General features: G+C 40.5%; 1 protein-coding gene across 8 annotated transcripts in view; it reads right to left on the bottom strand.

Annotated features, from left to right (window-relative positions):
- Positions 1 to 20452, bottom strand: part of PLD5 (phospholipase D family member 5) — a 457751-nt gene that overhangs the window by 175719 nt on the left and 261580 nt on the right. For all 8 annotated transcript variants that reach the window (XR_005062463.2, XM_073216684.1, XM_073216683.1 and 5 more), the window contains one exon: positions 13531 to 13642. Coding sequence is in view for 7 of the 8 variants with exons in the window: in XM_073216684.1 (XP_073072785.1) it covers positions 13531 to 13642 (112 nt within the window). In the remaining variant the exon portion in view is untranslated. The remainder of the gene's footprint in view (positions 1 to 13530; positions 13643 to 20452) is intronic.

Genomic DNA, 20452 nt, shown 5'->3' on the forward strand with positions numbered 1-20452 from the left:
ATAGAATAGTGGTTGTCAGAGGCTGGGGGTGGAAGAGATGGGGAGATGCTGGATAAAGAGTACAAGCCTTCAGTTATAAGATCAACAAGTTCTGGGGATCTAATATACAGCATGGTGACTCTAGTTAACAATACTATTGCTATACTTGAAATGTGCTAAGAAAGTTGATCTTAAACGTTCTCACCATATTTAAAAAATGGTAACTAATGAGGTGATGAATATGTTAATTAACCTGATTGTGGTAATCATTTCACAAAGTTGATGTATATCTAATCATCATGTTGTACACTTTAAAGATATACAATTTTATTTGACAGTTATACCTCAATAAAGCTGGAGAAACAAGAAATAGTTTTTACTGAAAATAGAAATCTTTGCATATTTTTTTCTCCATAGGCCAGCTTGCACTATGAAGTATTCTATGAACACATTGATGGGTAATAAGAAATAGGCACTGCTTGCCCAGTATTTAAAATGCATTGTATCACTATGAGTTCAGGTGACATCTCCATAGCTAGCATTTGGAAATGAGAAAAATAATTAGCATCACCCAGGTGTGCCTCTATTACACTATTAAACTACACTGTGTTAATCTTTTTTGTAAAATTTTGAGCAGGTAGTTGGAAATTAAAATCAAGCATTAATGGATCTGGAGCCAAGATGGAGGCGTGAGTAGAGCAGTGGAAATCTCCTTCCAAAACCATATATATTATTGAAAATACAACAAATACAACTCTTCCTAAAACAGAGACCAGAAGACACAGGACAACAGCCAGACTACATCCACACCTGTGAGAACCCAGTGCCTTGTGAAGGGGGTAAGATTTGACCCACAGCCAGGTGGGACCTGAGCGCCCCCCACCTCAGGACCTGGTGGGAAGAGAGGAGTCAGAGCAGAGAGGGAAAGGGAGCCCAGGACTGCTAAACACCCAGCCCTAGCCATCTGCACTGGAGCACAGACACACAGTGCATGCATGGGGTGCTGAAAACTAGGGAAACAGGACAGTAAGACCTGTGAGAAGATCCCCGCAGCTGGTGCCCCTGGGACAAAGAAAAGCGAGTGCTTTTTGAAAGTCTTAAAAGGACAGGGACATCACAGCTGAACAGAAGCAGGACACTTGGCTCAGCAGCTGGGAATCCTGGGGAACTCTGGGCACCCTAAACCCCTGGGCAGCAGTGCAGCTCAGAGGCCCCTCACGGAGATAAACAGCCTCCCGACTGATTCCCCTCCAACGTGGCTCCGCCATATCAGAGCAGCAGCAATTGCGGAGCTAAACTCCATAGTGGCCAGGCAAGAATCAGAAGCCCCATGTGCATGCAGCTGCCGAGCATAAGCCGCTAGAGGTTGCTGTTCTCCCAGGAGAGGAAGACCACAAACCAGCAAGAAGGGATATTCTCCCAGCTGTCACATGCGCCAGCTCTGCAAACTATGTCTATTGCCATGAAATGGCAGAAGAATTTGATACAGACCAAAATCAGAGAGTCAACCCCTGAGAAGAAGATAGACCTAACCAGTTTTCCTGAAAAAGAATTCAAAATAAAGGTCATAACCATGCTGACAGAGCTGTAGAGAAATATACAAGAGTTAAGGGATGATGTCCAGAGGGAGATGACAGAAATGAAACAATCTCTGGAAGGATTTATAAGAAGAATGGATAAGATGCAAGAGGCCATTGATGGAATAGAAACCAGAGAATAGGAACACATAGAAACTGACGCAGAGAGAGATAAAAGGATCTCCAGGAATGAAACAATATTAAGAGAACTGCGTGACCAATCCAAAAGGAACAATATCCGCATTACAGGGGTACCAGAAGAAGAAGAGAGAGAAAAAGGGATAGAAAGCATATTTGAAGAAATAATTGCTAAAAACTTCCTCAAACTGGGGGAGGAAATAATCGATCAGACCATGGAAGTACACAGAACTCCCAACAGAAGGGACCCAAGGAGGACAGCACCAAGACACATAATAATTAAAATGGCAAAGATCAAGGACAAGGACAGAGTTTTAAAGGCAGCTAGAGAGAGGAAAAAGGTCACCTACAAAGGAAAATCCATCAGGCTATCACCAGACTTCTTGACAGAAACCTTACAGGCCAGAAAAGAATGGCATGATATATTTAATGCAATGAAACAGAAGGGCCTTGAACCAAGGATACTGTATCCAGCACGATTATCACTTAAATATGAAGGAGGGATTAAACAATTCTCAGACAAGCAAAAGTTGAGGGAATTTGCCTCCCACAAACCACCCCTACAAGTTATTTTAGAAGGACTGGTCTAGACGGGAGCACTCCTAAGACTAAACAGATGTCACCAGAGAAAATGAAATCATAGCAAATAAAGCAGACCAACCAAATACTAACTAAAGGCAAAAAATAAAATCAACTACGCACAAAAGCAGTTAAAGGAAACAGAAAAGAGCATAGAATAAAACAACCAACATATAAAGAATTGAGGAGGAGGAATAAGAAGGGAGAGAAATAAAGACTCACCAGACAGTATTTATAACAGCTCAATAAGCAAATGAACTTAGACGGTAAGATACTAAGGAAGCTAACCTTGAATCTTTGGTAACCACAAATCTAAAGCCTGCAATGGCAATAAGTACTTTTCTTTCAATAGTCACCCTAAATGTAAATGGACTGAATGTACCAAGCAAAAGACACAGAGTAATAGAATGGATAAAAAAGCAAGACCCATCTATATGCTGCTTACAAGAAACTCACCTCAAACCCAAAGACATTCATGGACTAAAAGTCAAGGGATGGAAAAAGATTTCATGCAAACAACAGGGAGAAAAAAAGCAGGTGTTGCAGTACTAGTATCAGACAAATTAGACTTCAAAACAAAGAAAGTAACAAGAGATAAAGAAGGATATTATGTAATGATAAAGGGCTCGTCCAACAAGATGATATAACCATTATAAGTATATATGCACCCAACACAGGAGCACCAGCATATGTGAAACAAATACTAACAGAACTAAAGAAGGAAATAGAATGCAATGCATTCATTTTTGGAGACTTCAACATATCACTCACCCCAAAGTATAGATACACTGGACAGAAAATAAGTAAGGACACAGAGGCACTGAACAACACACTAGAACAGATGGACCTAATAGACACCTATAGAACTCTACATCCAAAAGTAACAGGACACACATTCTTCTCAAGTGCACATGAACCACTCTCCAGAATAGACCACATACTAGGCCACAAAAAGAGGCTCAGTAAATTCAAAAAGATTGAAATTCTACCACCCAACTTTTCAGACCACAAAGGTATAAAACTAGAAATAAATTGTACAAAGAAAACAAAAAGGCTCACAAACACATGGAGGCTTAACAACATGCTCCTAAATAATCAATGGATTAATGAACAAATTAAAATAGAGATCAAGGAATATATGGAAACAAATGACAACAATAACACAAAGCCCCAACTTCTGTGGGATGCAGCGAAAACAATCTTAAGAGGAAAGTAAAGCAATCCAGGCATACTTAAAGAAGGAAGAACAATCCCAAATGAATAGTCTAACATTACAATTATTGAAACAAGAAAAAGAAGAATAAATGAAGCCTAAAGTCAGCAGAAGGAGGGACATAATAAAGACCAGAGAAGAAATAAACAAAATTGAGAAGAATAAAATAATAGAAAAAAATCAATGAAACCAAGAGCTGGTTCTTTGAGAAAATTAACACAATAGATAAGCCTCTAGCCAGACTTTTTAAGAGAAAAAGAGAATCAACACACATCAACAGAATCAGAAACCAGAATCGAAAAATCATGATAGCTCCACAGAAATACAAAGAATTATTAAAGACTACTATGAAAACCTATATGCTAACAAGCTGGAAAACCTAGAAGAAATGGACAACTTCCTAGAAAAATACAACCTTCCAAGACTGACCAAGGAAGAAACACAAAAGTTAAACAAACCAATTACGAGCAAAAAAATTGAAGCGGTAATCAAAAAACTACCCAAGAACAAAACCCCCAGGCCAGATGGATTTACCTTGGAATTTTATCAGACATACAGAGAAGACATAATACCCATTCTCCTTAAAGTTTTCCAAAAAACAGAAGAGGAGGGAATACTCCCAAAATCATTCTACAAAGTCAACATCACCCTAATACCAAAACCAGGCAAAGACCCCACCAAAAGAAAACTACAGACCAATATCCCTGATGAATGTAGATGCAAAAATACTCAACAAAATATTAGCAAACCGAATTCAAAAATACATCAAAAAGGATCATACACCATGACCAAGTGGGCTTCATCCCAAGGATGCAAGGATGGTACAACATCAGAAAATCCATCAACATCATCCACCACATCAACAAAAAGAAGGACAAAAACCACATGATCATCTCCATAGATGCTGAAAAAGCATTCAACAAAATTCAGCATCCATTCGTGATAAAAATTCTCAGCAAAATGGGAATAGAAGGCAAGTACCTCAACATCATAATAAAGGCCATATGTGATAAACCAACAGCTAACATCATACTGAACAGTGAGAAGCTGAAAGCTTTTCCTCTAAGACCGGGAACAGTACAGGGCTGCCCATTCTCCCCACTGTTATTTAACATAGTACTGGAGGTACTAGCCATGGCAATTACACAAAACAAAGAAATACAAAGAGTCCAGATAGGAAAAGAAGTTAAACTGTCACTATTTGCAGACATGATATTGTACATAAAAAACCCTAAAGACTCCACTCCAAAACTACTAAAACTGATATCAGAATACAGCAAAGTTGCAGGATACAAAATTAACACACAAAAATCTGTGGCTTTCCCATACACTAACAATGAACCAATAGAAAGAGAAATCAGGAAAACAGTTCCATTCCCAATTGCATCAAAAAGAATAAAATACCTAGGAATAAACCTAACCAAAGAAGTGAAAGACCTATACCCTGAAAACTACAAGACACTCTTAAGAGAAATTAAAGAGGACACTAACAAATGGAAACTCATCCAATGCTCATGGCTAGGAAGAATTAATATTGTCAAAATGGCCATCCTGTCCAAAGCAATATACAGATTTGATGCAATCCCTATCAAATTACCAACAGCATTCTTCAACGAACTGGAACAAATAGTTAAAAAATTCATATGGAACCAACAAAGAACCCGAATAGCCAAAGCAATCCTGAGAAGGAAGAATAAAGTGGGGGGGGACCTCACTCCCCAACTTCAAGCTCTACTACAAAGCCACAGTAATCAAGACAATTTCGTACTGGCACAAGAACAGAGCCACAGACCAGTGGAACAGATTAGATACTCCAGACATTAACCCAAACATATATGGTCAATTAATATTCGATAAAGGAGCCATGGACATACCATGGGGAAATGACAGTCTCTTCAACAGATGGTGCTGGCAAAACTGGACAGCTACATGTAAGAGAATGAAACTGGATCACTGTCTAACCCCATACACAGAAATAAACACAAAATGGATCAAAGACCTGAATGTAAGTCATGAAACCACAAAACTCTTAGAAAAAAACATAGGCAAAAATCTCTTGTACATAAGCATTAGCAACTTCTTCGTGAACATATCTCCCAAGGCAAGGAAAACAAAAGCAAAAATGAACAACTGGGATTACATCAAGCTGAAAAGCTTCTGTACAGCAAAGGACACCATCAATAGAACAAAAAGGTACCCTACAGTATGGGAGAATATATTCGTAAATGACAGATCCGATAAAGGCTTCACATCCAAAATATAAAGAGTCCACACACCTCAACAAACAAAAAGCAAATAATCCAATTAAAAAATGGGCAGAGAAGCTGAACAGACACTTCTCCAAAGAAATTAAGATGGCCAACAGACACATGAAAAGATGCTCCACATCGCTAGTCATCAGAGAAATGCAAATTAAAACCACAATGAGATACCACCTCACACCAGCAAGGCTGGCTACCATCCAAAAGACAAACAACAACAAATGTTGGTGAGGTTGTGGAGAAAGGGGAGCCCTCCTTCACTGCTGGTGGGAATGTAAATTAGTTCAACCATTGTGGAAAGCAGTATGGAGGTTCCTCAAAATGCTCAAAATAGACTTACCATTTGACCCAGGAATTCCACTTCTAGGAATTTACCCTAAGAATGCAGCACTCCAGTTTGAAAAAGACAGATGCACCCCTATGTTTATCACAGCACTATTTACAATAGCCAAGAAATGGAAGCAACCTAAGTGTCCATCAGTAGATGAATGGATAAAGAAGAAATGGTACATATACACAATGGAATATTATTCAGCCATAAGAAGAAAACAAATCGTACCATTTGTAACAACATGGATGGAGCTAGAGGGTATTATGCTCAGTGAAATAAGCCAAGCGGAGAAAGACAAATATCAAATGATTTCACTCATATGTGGAGTATAAGAACAAAGAAAAAGTGAAGGAACAAAACAGCAGCAGAATCACAGAACCCAAGAAAGGACTAACAGTTACCAACGGGAAAGGGACTGGGGAGAATGGGAGAGAAGGGAGGGATAAGGGCCGGGAAGAAGAAAAGGGGTATTATGATTAGCATGAATAATGTGGGGGGTGGGGGAAAGGGGGGGGCTGTGCAACACAGAGAAGACAAGTAGTGATTTTACAACATCTTACTATGCTTATGGACAGTGACTGTAATGGGGTTTGTGGGGGGGACTTGGTGAAGGGGAGAGCCTAGTAAACATAATGTTCTTCATGTAATTGTAGATTAATGATAACAACAGAAAAAAAATCAAGCATTTATGGAATAATAATATGTTTAATATCAAAGCTATTTGCTACCCTTCTGATGTGATACAACCTCTACATTTCAGACTCATAAATCTGAAAGTATTTTCTCTTGATTAGAGCCATATTTTATTTTACGAGCAATATTATAGAGTTTTATGAGAGAAGTTACAATAAAAATCTTGCCAATCCTAACATCTAAATAGTTTTGAAAAGTATAAATTATATATTTAATATATGTAACTGCTAATGTGTATTTCTTGTTCTCAAAGAGGTTATTAAAGAATTGTGGAGAAATAAAAAATAATTGATGTTTTATTAAAAAGATAGAGTTGTTCTTAAGGAGAGTAAAAGGGCTTTAGTCTTATTTCAAATATTAAAATTCTGAATTAAATGAGTAAGATTTAGTGACCGGTAAAACGTAATGAAATATCTGCTGTTTGTTCAATGCTTTGTAGAGGGCAAGCTGAAATGAGCTGAAGGTTTCCATCCAGGGCACATCAGGGTCCCCTTGCTATTGTTTATTCACCCACGTGGGTAAGGCTATGGCACATGGTTGGGATTAGTTTACTCAAACCACAAATCAAATCTGAGCCAGTCACCTGGCACATGTATGATTTTATTCACAAAGGGAGCAGGTGAGGGGATGGGGAGGGCTGCGAGTGCACTCAGAGCACATGCTATGTTTTGCCTTCCCAAACAAAGAATCATAGAAATGAAATAATGTGGATAAAAAAACTGAGAAACCTAGATCTTTAATTTTTAAATATCATATAGAGAAGATTGATTTATCTATCATCTCTCTATGTATTTACCTGCCTATCATCTATCTACCTACATATTATCTATCCATCCATCCAGGCATCTACCTATCTACCTATCATCTATCTATATCTGTCTATCTGTCTTACTTATCTATCAATCTAAAGAGACCAAAGAGGAAGGACAATCCTTGACATTAATACTCTGGCTAACCAAAACACAACCCCATAAAATAGTTCAGGCATCAGCTCCTTAAAGATGTCACAAGCGTCTGCAGGCAGTGTCATCTGGGGGCATGTTTAAGGACCATAGGTTTGCATGCAGGAAAGAAGGGACTGGGAGGAAACGACACGTTTATTCTAACAAACTGGAAGCTTGATGCGCCAGATGAGATAGGCTGGGCCAACATTCCTGAGCCTACGTGACCTGCCCCACTAGAAGAGAGAGACACATGGTGGAGGTTCAGTAGGGAGGTCCCTCAAGCCCTAGGATGGGTCTCTGTGTGGCTGGGCTGATCACCAGAAATGAGCCACGTCCCAACAGCATTGAGTGACATTATTCGTGCAGTCAATCCCTCTTAGCAATGACATCTGTACAATCATTTGCCTGTATTTTTGTGTTCTGTTACTTTTAACATAGAGTGTTTTAGGTTACTCTCCTTTTTAAAACCATGCTTCCATGACTACCTCTTCTCTTTTTACATGGGCTCCAATTTCTTCATGCCATAGATCTAGGAACAGGATTTCTGATACCTTCTTTGCCTACCCTTGGAGATTGTCTCTTTGTCAATGTATTTACAATTTCTGATTTCATTATATTGTTTTCCTATAGAACTTTCATGTAGAAAACTGATTTGTGTAACCTCTTTGCTACTTCAGGTAAGCTGGCAGTGTTTTTCCTTTGTTTTAATAGGAATGCTTGCTATCACTGAATGCATTAGCTATCAAGAGTTCTGTTAAGATGTCTCTGTTTCTTAAGAACCAGCACAGCCACAATTCTCTAAACTTCTACTTGCTGAGGGTCACTGAAGCCCTATTACAGCAGATCTTCTTTAGAATCTCCCTCCCTCAGTGCACTATTAAGGATGAGCAACTCTAATTTAACTTAATTATTAAAGTTAAGGTTTCTAAGTTGGCTTTCCTAATTTACTGCTGAATGTTAAAATAGCCCTCAATAACGTATGTCCCTGATTCTAAAACATGCCGTTGTCACATCTGAGTACCTCTGACATTGCGATGCCTCTTAGGACTGCTATGGACAGGGTGGCAGCTGTGACAGAGTTGTTATTTCATGGTCTTGGTGGCCTGATACAGCTCCTAAATATTCAGTCAACAAACCATTTAAGAACCCTTTGAGGAAGGACTGTGAGGCCTGGCTACTGTCAGAATCTTTCTTTGACATTTTCTGGTATGCTTCAAAAACAAGCAGAGTGGAAGTGGTCTTAGAAAAAATGGACAATAGGGGAGAATCTGTTCTTGGAGTTCCAGAGTTCTTACAGAGCTACAGGGTTCCAGCAACACCCTGACGGGGCAGAGATGATGTCAAGTGTAAAACATGGGCCTCTATGACTTAGATGCAAAAAGTGACTCAGGAAAACCGGACTCTGGGTCAGTGTTTTAAGAACTCCTTACTTAGTTTACCTTTTATCAGCATTCTCTAGAAAATTGTGAGCTCTTTGAAGTTGGCAGGGCCAGTCAGGGTGGGGGGCACTCATGTTCAATTGTCTGTCTTTAAAGTCCAGCTTACTGGCACAAGTCAGGTACTCAAGGAATGGTTGCCAGATAATGAATGAGTAATGAGAGAAAAGAAGGTAGTAAGACCAACTGGGGACAAGAGGAAATGTCTAAAGGGACATATTATGGGTAAGACTTATAATGAGGCTTGAAGGCCTGCATATTGACAAGGGGGATGAGGGTGTTTCAGTCCCAAGGAAACAGCCTGGAATAGCGGCTGTATTTTGGAAATCACAATTACCTTTCAGATATTTGGGAAGTCAAAACAGGAAATACTAAGAACGAGATTGAGAAGGGAGATTCAGATTTTGAATGGTTTCAAGGGCTTTTTTTTTTTTTAACAAGTGTGGACTTTATTTATAGGTCATTGATTCTAATCCTTTGAGTTTTATTTCACTACTCATTATATTAAAAAGTTATTATCTGACAATGAACAAGTAAAAGCTTGGTTTTTACCAAAAGGAAATTTATATTTTCTGACTTTACATTGTTTTATTCTTAATTTTTGGTAGACTGCTAGGGCAAATATTTTAGTCATATTCGAGAATGTACACTGAATTGCTATGGTTTTAAATGGCAAACACAAAATAATTCTTAATTATAAATTTCATTTTAACAGAAGTGATAAAATACAAGGATTAAAAACATGATCTGTAGGGGGAATGACTAGGCAGAGAACAGAGGATTTTTAGGGTCATGAAAATACTCTAGATATTATAATGACAGGCATATGTTATTATATATGTTCCAAATTCACAGAATGTATAAAACCAAAAATGAATCCTAAGACAAACCATGGACTTTGGGTGATTACGATGTGTCAATATAGGTTCATCCTTGGTAAAAAATATACCTTTCGAGTGAGTGATGTTGATAACAGGGAAGGCTTTGCATGTCTGGGGGAGGGGATATATGGACACGCTCTGTACCTACCTGTTGATTTTGTTGTCAACTTTAAACTGTTCTAAAAAATAAAGCTTTAAAAAATACAGTAGTATTATTGGGAAATAATACTTTGCTTATGACTGAAAAACACAATCAGAAATAAAAATTCCACAGTATAAAATTTCACTAGTATTGCTGTGATATTACCACTGGCAGGACTGGTGAGAGGTACAACATAAAAGGCATGTTCTGGAGACGTGAGCAAGGAGCATAGGCTTGAGAGAAATGTCACAACTCCTCCAGCTAAATGTTGGCAACAGATGGCACACCCCACTTGAAGACAGATATGGAGGAATATGTAGGGGACTCAGTGACAATCCTATATCTTATTTAGCTTGCTTTGAGGCCTCTTGTGCATTAGGCAATGAGATGCCATTTCACATCTGGCCCACTTCCAGCTATGATACAGTAGCTTCTAGAAGCTCTCTCTGGTCAAGACATCTATAAGAACTGGTGAAATGTAAAAAGAAAAGCCAAAAGCTATGAGGGCATGAAAAGGCCTCAGGATTTATCAGGCAAGTTTAGTTTGGTGCATAAACATTTAAACAGTAAATTTCTGCAAATTTCAGGTGTTTGAAATCATTAAGAGTATATTCTCTGACCAACAATGTGAAGATTTCCTGCAGAAGGCCCACTCTTAATCTTTTTCACAATATATCAGATTAACTTCTACATTCAGTAATGTCCTCACAGCTGAACTTGCTCATGGCTAGTCTCATGCTTATCTGTCCTTTGGGGACTGTTTCTGGACAAACCTTCCTGGAACTTTGCCTAAAGACCAAGAACTCCCCCCTCTAAAAAAACAAAGAGATTACCCTAAAGCAAAGTATTCAAACACAGGTTTAAAAATGTTTCACAAAACACATTTGTAAAATGCACTTCTATTATTTAGTATTCTCTGCCAAAGGATGAGAGTAGAGAAATATATTAACTGTATTTTAAAGATGTATATATGTTGTACTGTGTACATTAATACAAGCCAGCAAGGCCTATTGCACTTGCATAGAAAATACCTATGAGAAATTAGGGTCCTATTCATTGTTCTCCTGTTATAAAGGAAAGTCATTTATTTTCTTATTATGATAAGACCTCCTATTATATATGAACAGACCTGAGCTATACATATATACACATGCTTGTGAAATTCAAACATTTCCTTTTTTGTGAGTAGCAATGGCTACAACGAAACTTTAATTTATATTTCGTAATAGCAATGTAAACAAGGACTTGATCCATAAATCCAATAATAGCCAGTCCCTCTTAGGGTAGCAGTGCCCAAGACCATTAAGCCCCCTACTACTGTCTAGTTTTAACTTCTGGTTGAGTTTGCAAGATTTAGCCTGGACTGTGGCAGGGAGCCATTCTGTGGCTATAAAAAGAGTCACAGAACTCTCAGGTGCCTCCCTCCATTCCAAACTCATCTGCTTTTTAGCTTCTTGGATAATCAAATGCAAAGAACACGCAGGTAGACTCTGAGAAATTACAAATGCAGGCATCCATGTTAGCCCAAAGTCATCCATTCCTGAAAATGTGTCTCAGAAAATGAATTTTCAGACAGCAGGAACCCAGTTTCACATTTTTTAAACAGGAAAACTAATAATCCATTTCCAGTCCATGTGGATTGTGTCTGTTAATCCCCTGAACTAGGAATTTTCTAGTTTTCAAAAATATTATGATGCGCTCAAGTAGCATAGTGATGCTTTCCAGACCTAGCAATATTTCCTAAGTTTTCTTGATTTTCTTATGCACAGAAAAAAACCATATGGCTTGGGACAGGTCCATGTGCCTGGCCAAGCTGACCAGGCAGGACTGGTCATGTAGAAAACTGATTTGTGTAACCTCTTCTAGTGGGGCAGGTCTTCTATATGTTTATGTCTTTCCACAGGCTTTATCACTTCTAGTTTTTTTGTTTTTTTTTTATCAAATGATTTTATTTGCAACCTCAAAGAAACCCAGCTCAAACTGGCTTAGGTGACAAAGAAATCCATTGGCTTCCAGAACTGGAAGTCTAGACACAGTAGGACAGATTTTCAGTTGTCGTAACCCATCGACTCTGGCTCCGTTTCCCTGTGACTTTCTCAGCGGTGTATCTCCATATATCACTTCTAGTTTTACTTGGGCAGAGGGAAAGGCCACTTGCGTTCACTTATTTGCTTCCTGATCTGCTCCATATTTTAGAAAGTATTTTCACTTAATAACATGTAACATGACAAGCAAAAACACCCTGTGTGTCTGAACAGTACACCATGAGACACAAGGTCAACAGGTTGAACAAGGAGACTCTGCGGGGACAGTGCTTCCTCCTCTCCTGGGGATGCTTGGCAGCTCCAACATGTTCACTGGCTCACACCTGCCAGTTCCTCCTGGCGGTTTACAGTTCGGAGAGTAAATTCAGGGCGAAAATGTTTATAAATCAATAAAAGCTATTTGGAAGTAAGAATTGAGTTAGTGGAGTGTGGGTAAAATTGCAGTATTTCTAGAATCTCTTGCCTGGCTTTAGTGCATCTCCATATCAACAGGTGTTCCTCAGGGGTGGAGAAGCATAGTTCATCTCCATATCAATGGATAATCACCTAGGTGACCTAGGGCTTATCTGAACTTGAGAGGTTGGGTGGGGGCTTGTCTTGCTTCTGCTGGAGCAGAAGAGAGATGGCCCCCAAATAGCAGTTTGTAAGCCATAAATGGGTTTTAAACTTTATTTCTCCCTTTGACTGATTTCAGTTTCAGCTAGGTATTTTGCCCTGGGATTTCCTCTCCCTGGAGTTACATGAAGATACTGCACAATAATGAAAGTCATTGCATAGTTATTCTCCGGTCTTCATGGGACTGTGAGACCAACGGCGAAGTGGCTGCATAAATGACATTCTCCCATGGAAATACCTTACAAGTTGTGAATTCAGCTGTGTTTTGCAGACACCTACATAGGGCTATATTATTTTAAAGGATATGCAGCATGAGGAGGACTTCCATTTGAAGGACAAGAGAAGAATAGAATTCCAATGTTTGTTCTGATGAGAAGTGGCTCTTTTCTCTAATCACACCGTGGAAGTGTTTCACAGAGAGAAAGTTTCTTTCTTCTGGTTAATTATCAATTAATGGCCAGTGGGTTATTTTGCATAAGCTAATATGCAATGACACTATTTACAAAATCCTAGTGGTATTGATTAATTAGTTCTCTCATTTAAAGGCTTTAATCAGGCTATTTTTCAAAGGAGAAATAAAAAGTATATTAAGCGAAATCTGTTGATTATAAAGAAAGTATGTATAATTTTAAATGAAATTAAAGGTATCTTAACAGAATACCCAGTGGTAGAGTAGCATAGCAACCTTGGCCTTACCCTTTAATTTCAAGGCTTCTAATACCTTTGAATCAGCTGTCACATCACTCACTAGCTTGATTTCAATATTTTGCGAAGTCAGTTGGAGCAGCTTTTCGAAAAGACGTTGACCCTAGAAAAATATTCAGAGACAAAGAAAGTCAGAAAACCCAAAAATATGCTATTTTAACTTGGTATAAATATGCCTATCAAAAATCAAAATCATTATTCAAAATCTAAAAAACAATCACTTCAGCAATTGGTGTTCATGGAAAATTCTTTCAGAAGAGTATATAAACATAGTAGTAGCTTGAACAGAGATGACGTGATTTGTTTTGAGTATTGTGCACTTGCAATAATTTCAATGCTATAGTGCAAATCTATCCTTCCTTTACTTTTTCATTAACTCTGAATTTATGTACATGTGAAGAGGGAGCAGAGAATACTCCACAGTTGCATTTGGGCCCCATGAGATCCAGATTCCAGCAGGTCTCCCAATTTTCAAGCTGTATTTATTAATCTCAGTACTCTCCAGTTTCTTCCTCAGTGAAATGTAGATAATATTAGTATTTACTTTGGAACATTTCTGTGAGGATGAAAGGCATTAGTAGTAGGTAAGCATCCCATTAGTGTTAGCTATTACAGGGTTGGTCATAGCAACTAAGTGACTTGCACAAACTCACCTTCTTGTTTAAAACATGTTTTATTGACTTCAACTAAGGCTCTGCTGAGCAATTGATAATTATTAATAGGGTCTAAAAATAACTGAAGAAAACAAAATAAAAAATAAAGGTTTTCCTTATAAGATTTTCCTAAGCATATACTTTTTGTGATAAATTTTAATGTCAGGGAGGCTCAGAATAGTGCCCACAGACTTAGGTCAGACAGGCAATAGGCTTTGGTCTTAACGGTCCCCGAGTGGCCAAGTCTTCTATTTTGATAAGAAGGGACTGTGGATGGTGATTGTATGGAAGGGATTTGGAGACTGAGAAGAGGGAATGGAGGACATGCAGAGCAGTGGTTCCTGCAATTCAGCCTCAGAGAAGAGGGAAGCCTGAGAGCAAAGCCTGAAGCTCTGGAGGGTGGGAGGAGGGTGCTGGTGTGCGGTGCCTCGTGACAGCTGACAGCAGCGGGGAGCGTCAGGTATGATCCAGCCAAGCTGGCCCCATATGGCCCAAACTCCACCACCCCGCGTGTTGGAGGGCAGAGTAGAGGCTGCAGCCCATGTCATGCCTGGAGGCTCTCTTTTTGCTTAAGTGTGGCAGTAAGGGTTCCTCAAGCGGAGCTCATCCAATGAGACCAATTTTCTCTGCATTCAGAGCCCAGAGCCAGGCATGGAGAGACAGAGGGAGGACAGGAAAATAAGCTGCAGACTTGGTGATTTCAGGGCCCACGTAAATTCCAAATGTCCTTTCAAAGAGGCTATGGCTTGGGCAGTGAGAAGCTGGGACACAGGATGGAAAGGAAGACCCTGAGCCTGCAGCTCAGAGTTCTCCTTAGACAGACTTAATTACCAGCCCAACCTTCTCTGTCCGCTGGGCACTCTGTCCAGCTGTACACTATACTCTTGCCACAGCCCCTGAGGGCTCAGGGATGCCTGCAGGGCCCAGATGTCTAGAGCCCAGGCTCACGGTCATCATGTATTTATCTGTATTCTTCCCTTCTGCACAGAGAAAGAACGAATGTGCTTGATGTGTTTTTTAAACAGATTTTTAAACAAACACTTTTTTTTGCTCTTGGTTAACAATATATTTAGCACAAATGAAACATAAGAGATCTTCTAACCTATCTGTATTTCTGGCTCTTTTCCTTAAATTGATTCCCACTGTGTTATTTTTATGAGATTTAAAATGAAGAAGACCAGATTCTCAAACATGAATAAAAATAGAAACTCCACAATCTACAGATACTGGCAGACTGTCATTAAATAAAGTATATTTTTACTTTTAGTATGTGCTGATTACCTATACCACAGATTCTTGAATTTTTTAATTATAGTGCTTACTGTAATGAACTGGGGCTTGGGTGTGGAACTTCTATAAAATATCATTTTCAGTGTCTTACCCCTCTGTCAGCACATTTTTTTGCTAAGACATTCAAACTACTAATTTCTGAAGGTAGGAAACATCTACTCTATGTAGAGACCTACAGGGAGGATTACTGCATTCAGAGTTAAATTCACTCATCATGCTTTCTTAAAGGAATAACAAACTCCCCTAGGCTTTTCAACATCAGCAATTTAAAAACTTTCCCTTTCTGGTGTGCAACATTAGCAAACATTTCAAAGTCAAATAAAGCATCCTGGCGATAGCAGAGATAGTTAAGATAGGCACATTGACCTATTTTAAGCCATTTTTTTCTGATGTCTGCAAAAACTTTATGATAGGTAGTACGGGCCTGGAGGAAGTTGTGGAAAGGCCCAAGGACAGACACCCAGCTCAGCCCCTTGGTGACTTCGAAGAGGCTGCTTCACACAGGAGACCCTTTCATCCTCAGAGAGTGGGGTTTATCAGTAGTGCCTGTTTCTGTTGATGCAGAACGACAGGTGGACAGGCTGTAACGTGAAGGGAAAATCTAAAATGCCAAAGGGAAATCAGGAGAAGATCATGCTCTGTAAGACTAATTCTGAGGAGCATGTTGAACACAGCAGTAGTTTTTAAACTTGTTTTCGCAGCTGAACTTCATTCAAATGAAAACCTCAGGATCCCGCCAATTGTCCTCCATTCCCTCTCTGCCTCCTGGACAGAATCCCCAGGACCCCACAGCACACAGCTGGAAACCACACTGACTGCTTCCCTTGCTCATGCTGAAGCATGATGTAGGACCCTCAGGACACTGGGGCTGGGAATGTCGGAGCTGGGAGGTACCTCTGAGGCCAACAGTCTGCCAATATCTTCATTTTGTAAAGTAAGTGTTAGGCAGGAAAACAGGTATGAGCAGGGTGGAAAGAGAGTAAGGCCAGTAAAGCCCACTAGAAGGGACTCAGAGAGTTAACCAGTTAAAAATAGAAAGCTCTGTCGGGAGCCAAGATGGCGGCGTGAGTAGAGCAGTGGAAATCTCCTCCCAAAAACACATAGAGCTATGAAAATATAACAAAGAAAAATCTTCCTAAAATAGAGACCACAGGACACAGGACAACATCCAGACCACATCCACACCTGCAAGAACCCAGCGCCTTGTGAAGGGGGTAAGATACAAGCCCCAGCCCGGCGGGACCCGAGCGCCCCTCCCCCCGGCTCCCAGCGGGTGGAGAGAAACCGGAGCAGTTTTTTTTTTTGGCGAGCGCTTTTTGGAAGCCTTAGAGGGACGGGCCCCCGTTGCTGGGGAGGCAGGGTGGCGGGACCGGTGAGGAGGTGCCTGGGAACAGCGCCGGAGGACAAAGAATATCCCGCGTTTCTCCCTGCGAGACCTGGGGGCGGGTGCCTGAGACCGGTGCCTGAGGACGGAGGAGGTCGCGCGTTTTTCCCCTTTTTTTTTTCTCTTTTTGGCAAGCGCTTTTTGGAAGCCTTGAAGGGACAGGGACCCCAGTGCTAGGGAGGCACGGTGGCGGGACTGGTGAGCGGGTGGCTGGGACCGGCGCCTGAGGACAAAGAATATCCCCCGTTTTTCCCTGCGGGACCGGTGGGCGGGTGCCTGAGACCGGCACTTGAGGACAGAGGAAATCGCGCGTTTTTCCCCTTTTTTTTTTCTCTTTTCTGCGAGTGCTTTTTGGAAGCCTAAAAGGGACAGGGACCCCGGTGCTAGGGAGGCAGGGCGGCGGGACTGGTGAGCGGGTGCCTGGGACCGGCACCTGAGGACAAAGAATATCCCGCATTTTTCCCTGTGGGACCAGTGGGTGGGTGCCTGAGACCAGCACCTGAGGACGGAAGAAATCGCGCGTTTTTCCCCTTTTTTTTTCTCTCTTTTTGCCAAGTGCTTTTTGGAAGCCTTGAAGGGACAGGGACCCCGGTGCTAGGGAGGCAGGGCGGCAGGACTGGTGAGCGGGTGCGTGGGACCAGTGCCTGAGGACAAAGAATATTGAGCGTTCCTTCCCTGCGGGACCGGTGGGTGGGTGCTTTTTGGAAGCCTTGAAAGGACAGGGACCCTGGAGGTAGGGAGACAGGGCAGCAGGACCAGTGAGCGGGTGCCTGGGACCGGCACCTGAGGAAAAAAAAAAAAAATCGCGTGTTTTTTCTTTTTTTTTTCCTTTCTGTTCCCTCTCTCATTGTTGCTGTTGTTGTTTTGGTTTGGAGAGTGCTTTTTGGAAATCTTAAAGGGGCAGGACAGGTCACTTAGACCAGAAGCAGGGAATCTGGGGATCTCTGGGCACTCAAACCCCCTGGGCAGCAGGGAGCACAGAGGCCCCTTACGGAGATAAATAGTCTCCTGGCTGCTCCCCCTCTAACGGGGCTCCACCATTTTGGAGGAACAGCCCCAGCCAGGCCAAGCCCACAGCAACAGTGGAGATAAACCCCAAAGCAACTGGGCAGGAAGCAGAAGCCCTGTCTGCGCACAGCTGCCCAGCACAAGCCACTAGAGGTCGCTATTCTCCCAGGAAAAGGCTACAAACCAACAAGAAGGGAAGCTCTTCCAGCGGTCACTTGTACCAGCTCTGCAGACTATCTCTATCACCATGAAAAGGCAAAACTACAGGCAGACAAAGATCACAGAGACAACACCTGAGAAGGAGACAGACCTAACTAGTCCTCCTGAAAAAGAATTCAAAATAAAAATCATGAACATGCTGACAGAGATGCAGAAAAAAATGCAAGAGCAATGGGATGAGATGCAGAGAAAAATGCAAGAGCAGTGGGATGAGATGCAGAGAAAAATGCAAGAGCAGTGGGATGAAGTCCGGAAGGAGATCACAGATGTCAGGAAAGAGAGCACAGAAGTGAAACAATCCCTGGAAGGATTTATAAGCAGAATGGATAAGATGCAAGAGGCCATTGAAGGAATAGAAGCCAGAGAACAGGAACGTATAGAAGCTGACATAGAGAGAGATAAAAGGATCTCCAGGAATGAAACAACACTAAGAGAAATATGTGACCAATACAAAAGGAAAAACATTCGTATTATAGGGATACCAGAAGAGGAAGAAAGAGGAAAAGGGATAGAAAGGGTCTTTGAAGAAATAATTGCTGAAAACTTCCCCAAACTGGGGGAGGAAATAATCGAACAGACCATGGAATTATACAGAACCCCCAACAGAAAGGATCCAAGGAGGACAACACCAAGACACATAATAATTAAAATGGCAAGGATCAAGGACAAGGAAAGAGTTTTAAAGGCAGCTAGAGAGAAAAAGGTCACCTATAAAGGAAAACCAATCAGGCTAACATCAGACTTCTCAACAGAAACCCTACAGGCCAGAAGAGAATGGCATGATATACTTAATGCAATGAAACAGAAGGGCCTTGAACCAAGGATACTGTATCCAGCACGACTATCATTTAAATATGATGGTGGGATCAAACAATTCCCAGACAAGCAAAAGCTGAGGGAATTTGCTTCCCACAAACCACCTCTACAGGGCATCCTACAGGGACTGCTCTAGATGGGAGCACCCCCAAAAAGAGCACAGAACAAAACACACAACATATGAAGAAGGGAGGAGGAGGAATAAGAAGGGAGAGAAGAAAAGACTCTCCAGACAGTGTATATAATAGCTCAATAAGCGAGCTAAGTTAGGCAGTAAGATACTAAAGAAGCTAACCTTGAACCTTTGGTAACCACGAATCTAAAGCCTGCAATGGCAATAAGTACATATCTTTCAATAGTCACCCTAAATGTAAATGGACTTAATGCACCAATAAAAAGACATAGAGTAATAGAATGGATAAAAAAGCAAGACCCATCTATATACTGCTTACAAGAAACTCACCTTAAACCCAAAGATAAGCATAGACTAAAAGTCAAGGGATGGAAAAGCATATTTCAGGCAAACAACAGTGAGAAGAAAGCAGGGGTTGCAGTACTAATATCAGACAAAATAGACTTCAAAACAAAGAAAGTAACAAGAGATAAAGAAGGCCACTACATAATGATAAAGGGCTTAGTCCAACAAGAGGATATAACCATTCTAAATATATATGCACCCAATACAGGAGCACCAGCATATGTGAAGCAAATACTAACAGAACTAAAGAGGGAAATAGACTGCAATGCATTCATTGTAGGAGACTTCAACACACCACTCACCCCAAAGGATAGATCCACCGGGCAGAAAATAAGTAAAGACACACAGGCACTGAACAACACACTAGAACAGATGGACCTAATAGACATCTATAGAACTTTACATCCAAAAGCAACAGGATATACATTCTTCTCAAGTGCACATGGAACATTCTCTAGAATAGACCACATACTAGCTCACAAAAAGAGCCTCAGTAAATTCCACAATATTGAAATTCTACCAACCAATTTTTCAGACCACAAAGGTATGAAAGTAGAAATAAATTCTACAAAGAAAACAAAAAGGCTCACAAACACATGGAGGCTTAACAACATGCTACTAAATAATCAATGGATCAATGAACAAATCAAAATAGAGATCAAGGAATATATAGAAACAAATGACAACAACAACACTAAGCCCCAACTTCTGTGGGATGCAGCGAAAGCAGTCTTAAGAGGAAAGTATATAGCAATCCAGGCACACTTGAAGAAGGAAGAACAATCCCAAATGAATAGTCTAACATCACAATTATTAAAACTGGAAAAAGAAGAACAAATGAGGCCTAAAGTCAGCAGAAGGAGGGACATAATAAAGATCAGAGAAGAAATAAACAAAATTGAGAAGAATAAAACAATAGCAAAAATCAACGAAACCAAGAGCTGGTTCTTTGAGAAAATAAACAAAATAGATAAGCCTCTAGCCCAACTTATTAAGAGAAAAAGAGAGTCAACACAAATCAACATAATCAGAAATGAGAATGGAAAAATCACGACAGACTCCACA

This window comes from Manis javanica, chromosome 11 (assembly GCF_040802235.1).
Source record: "Manis javanica isolate MJ-LG chromosome 11, MJ_LKY, whole genome shotgun sequence".
In the NCBI taxonomy this organism is placed as follows: domain Eukaryota; kingdom Metazoa; phylum Chordata; class Mammalia; order Pholidota; family Manidae; genus Manis; species Manis javanica.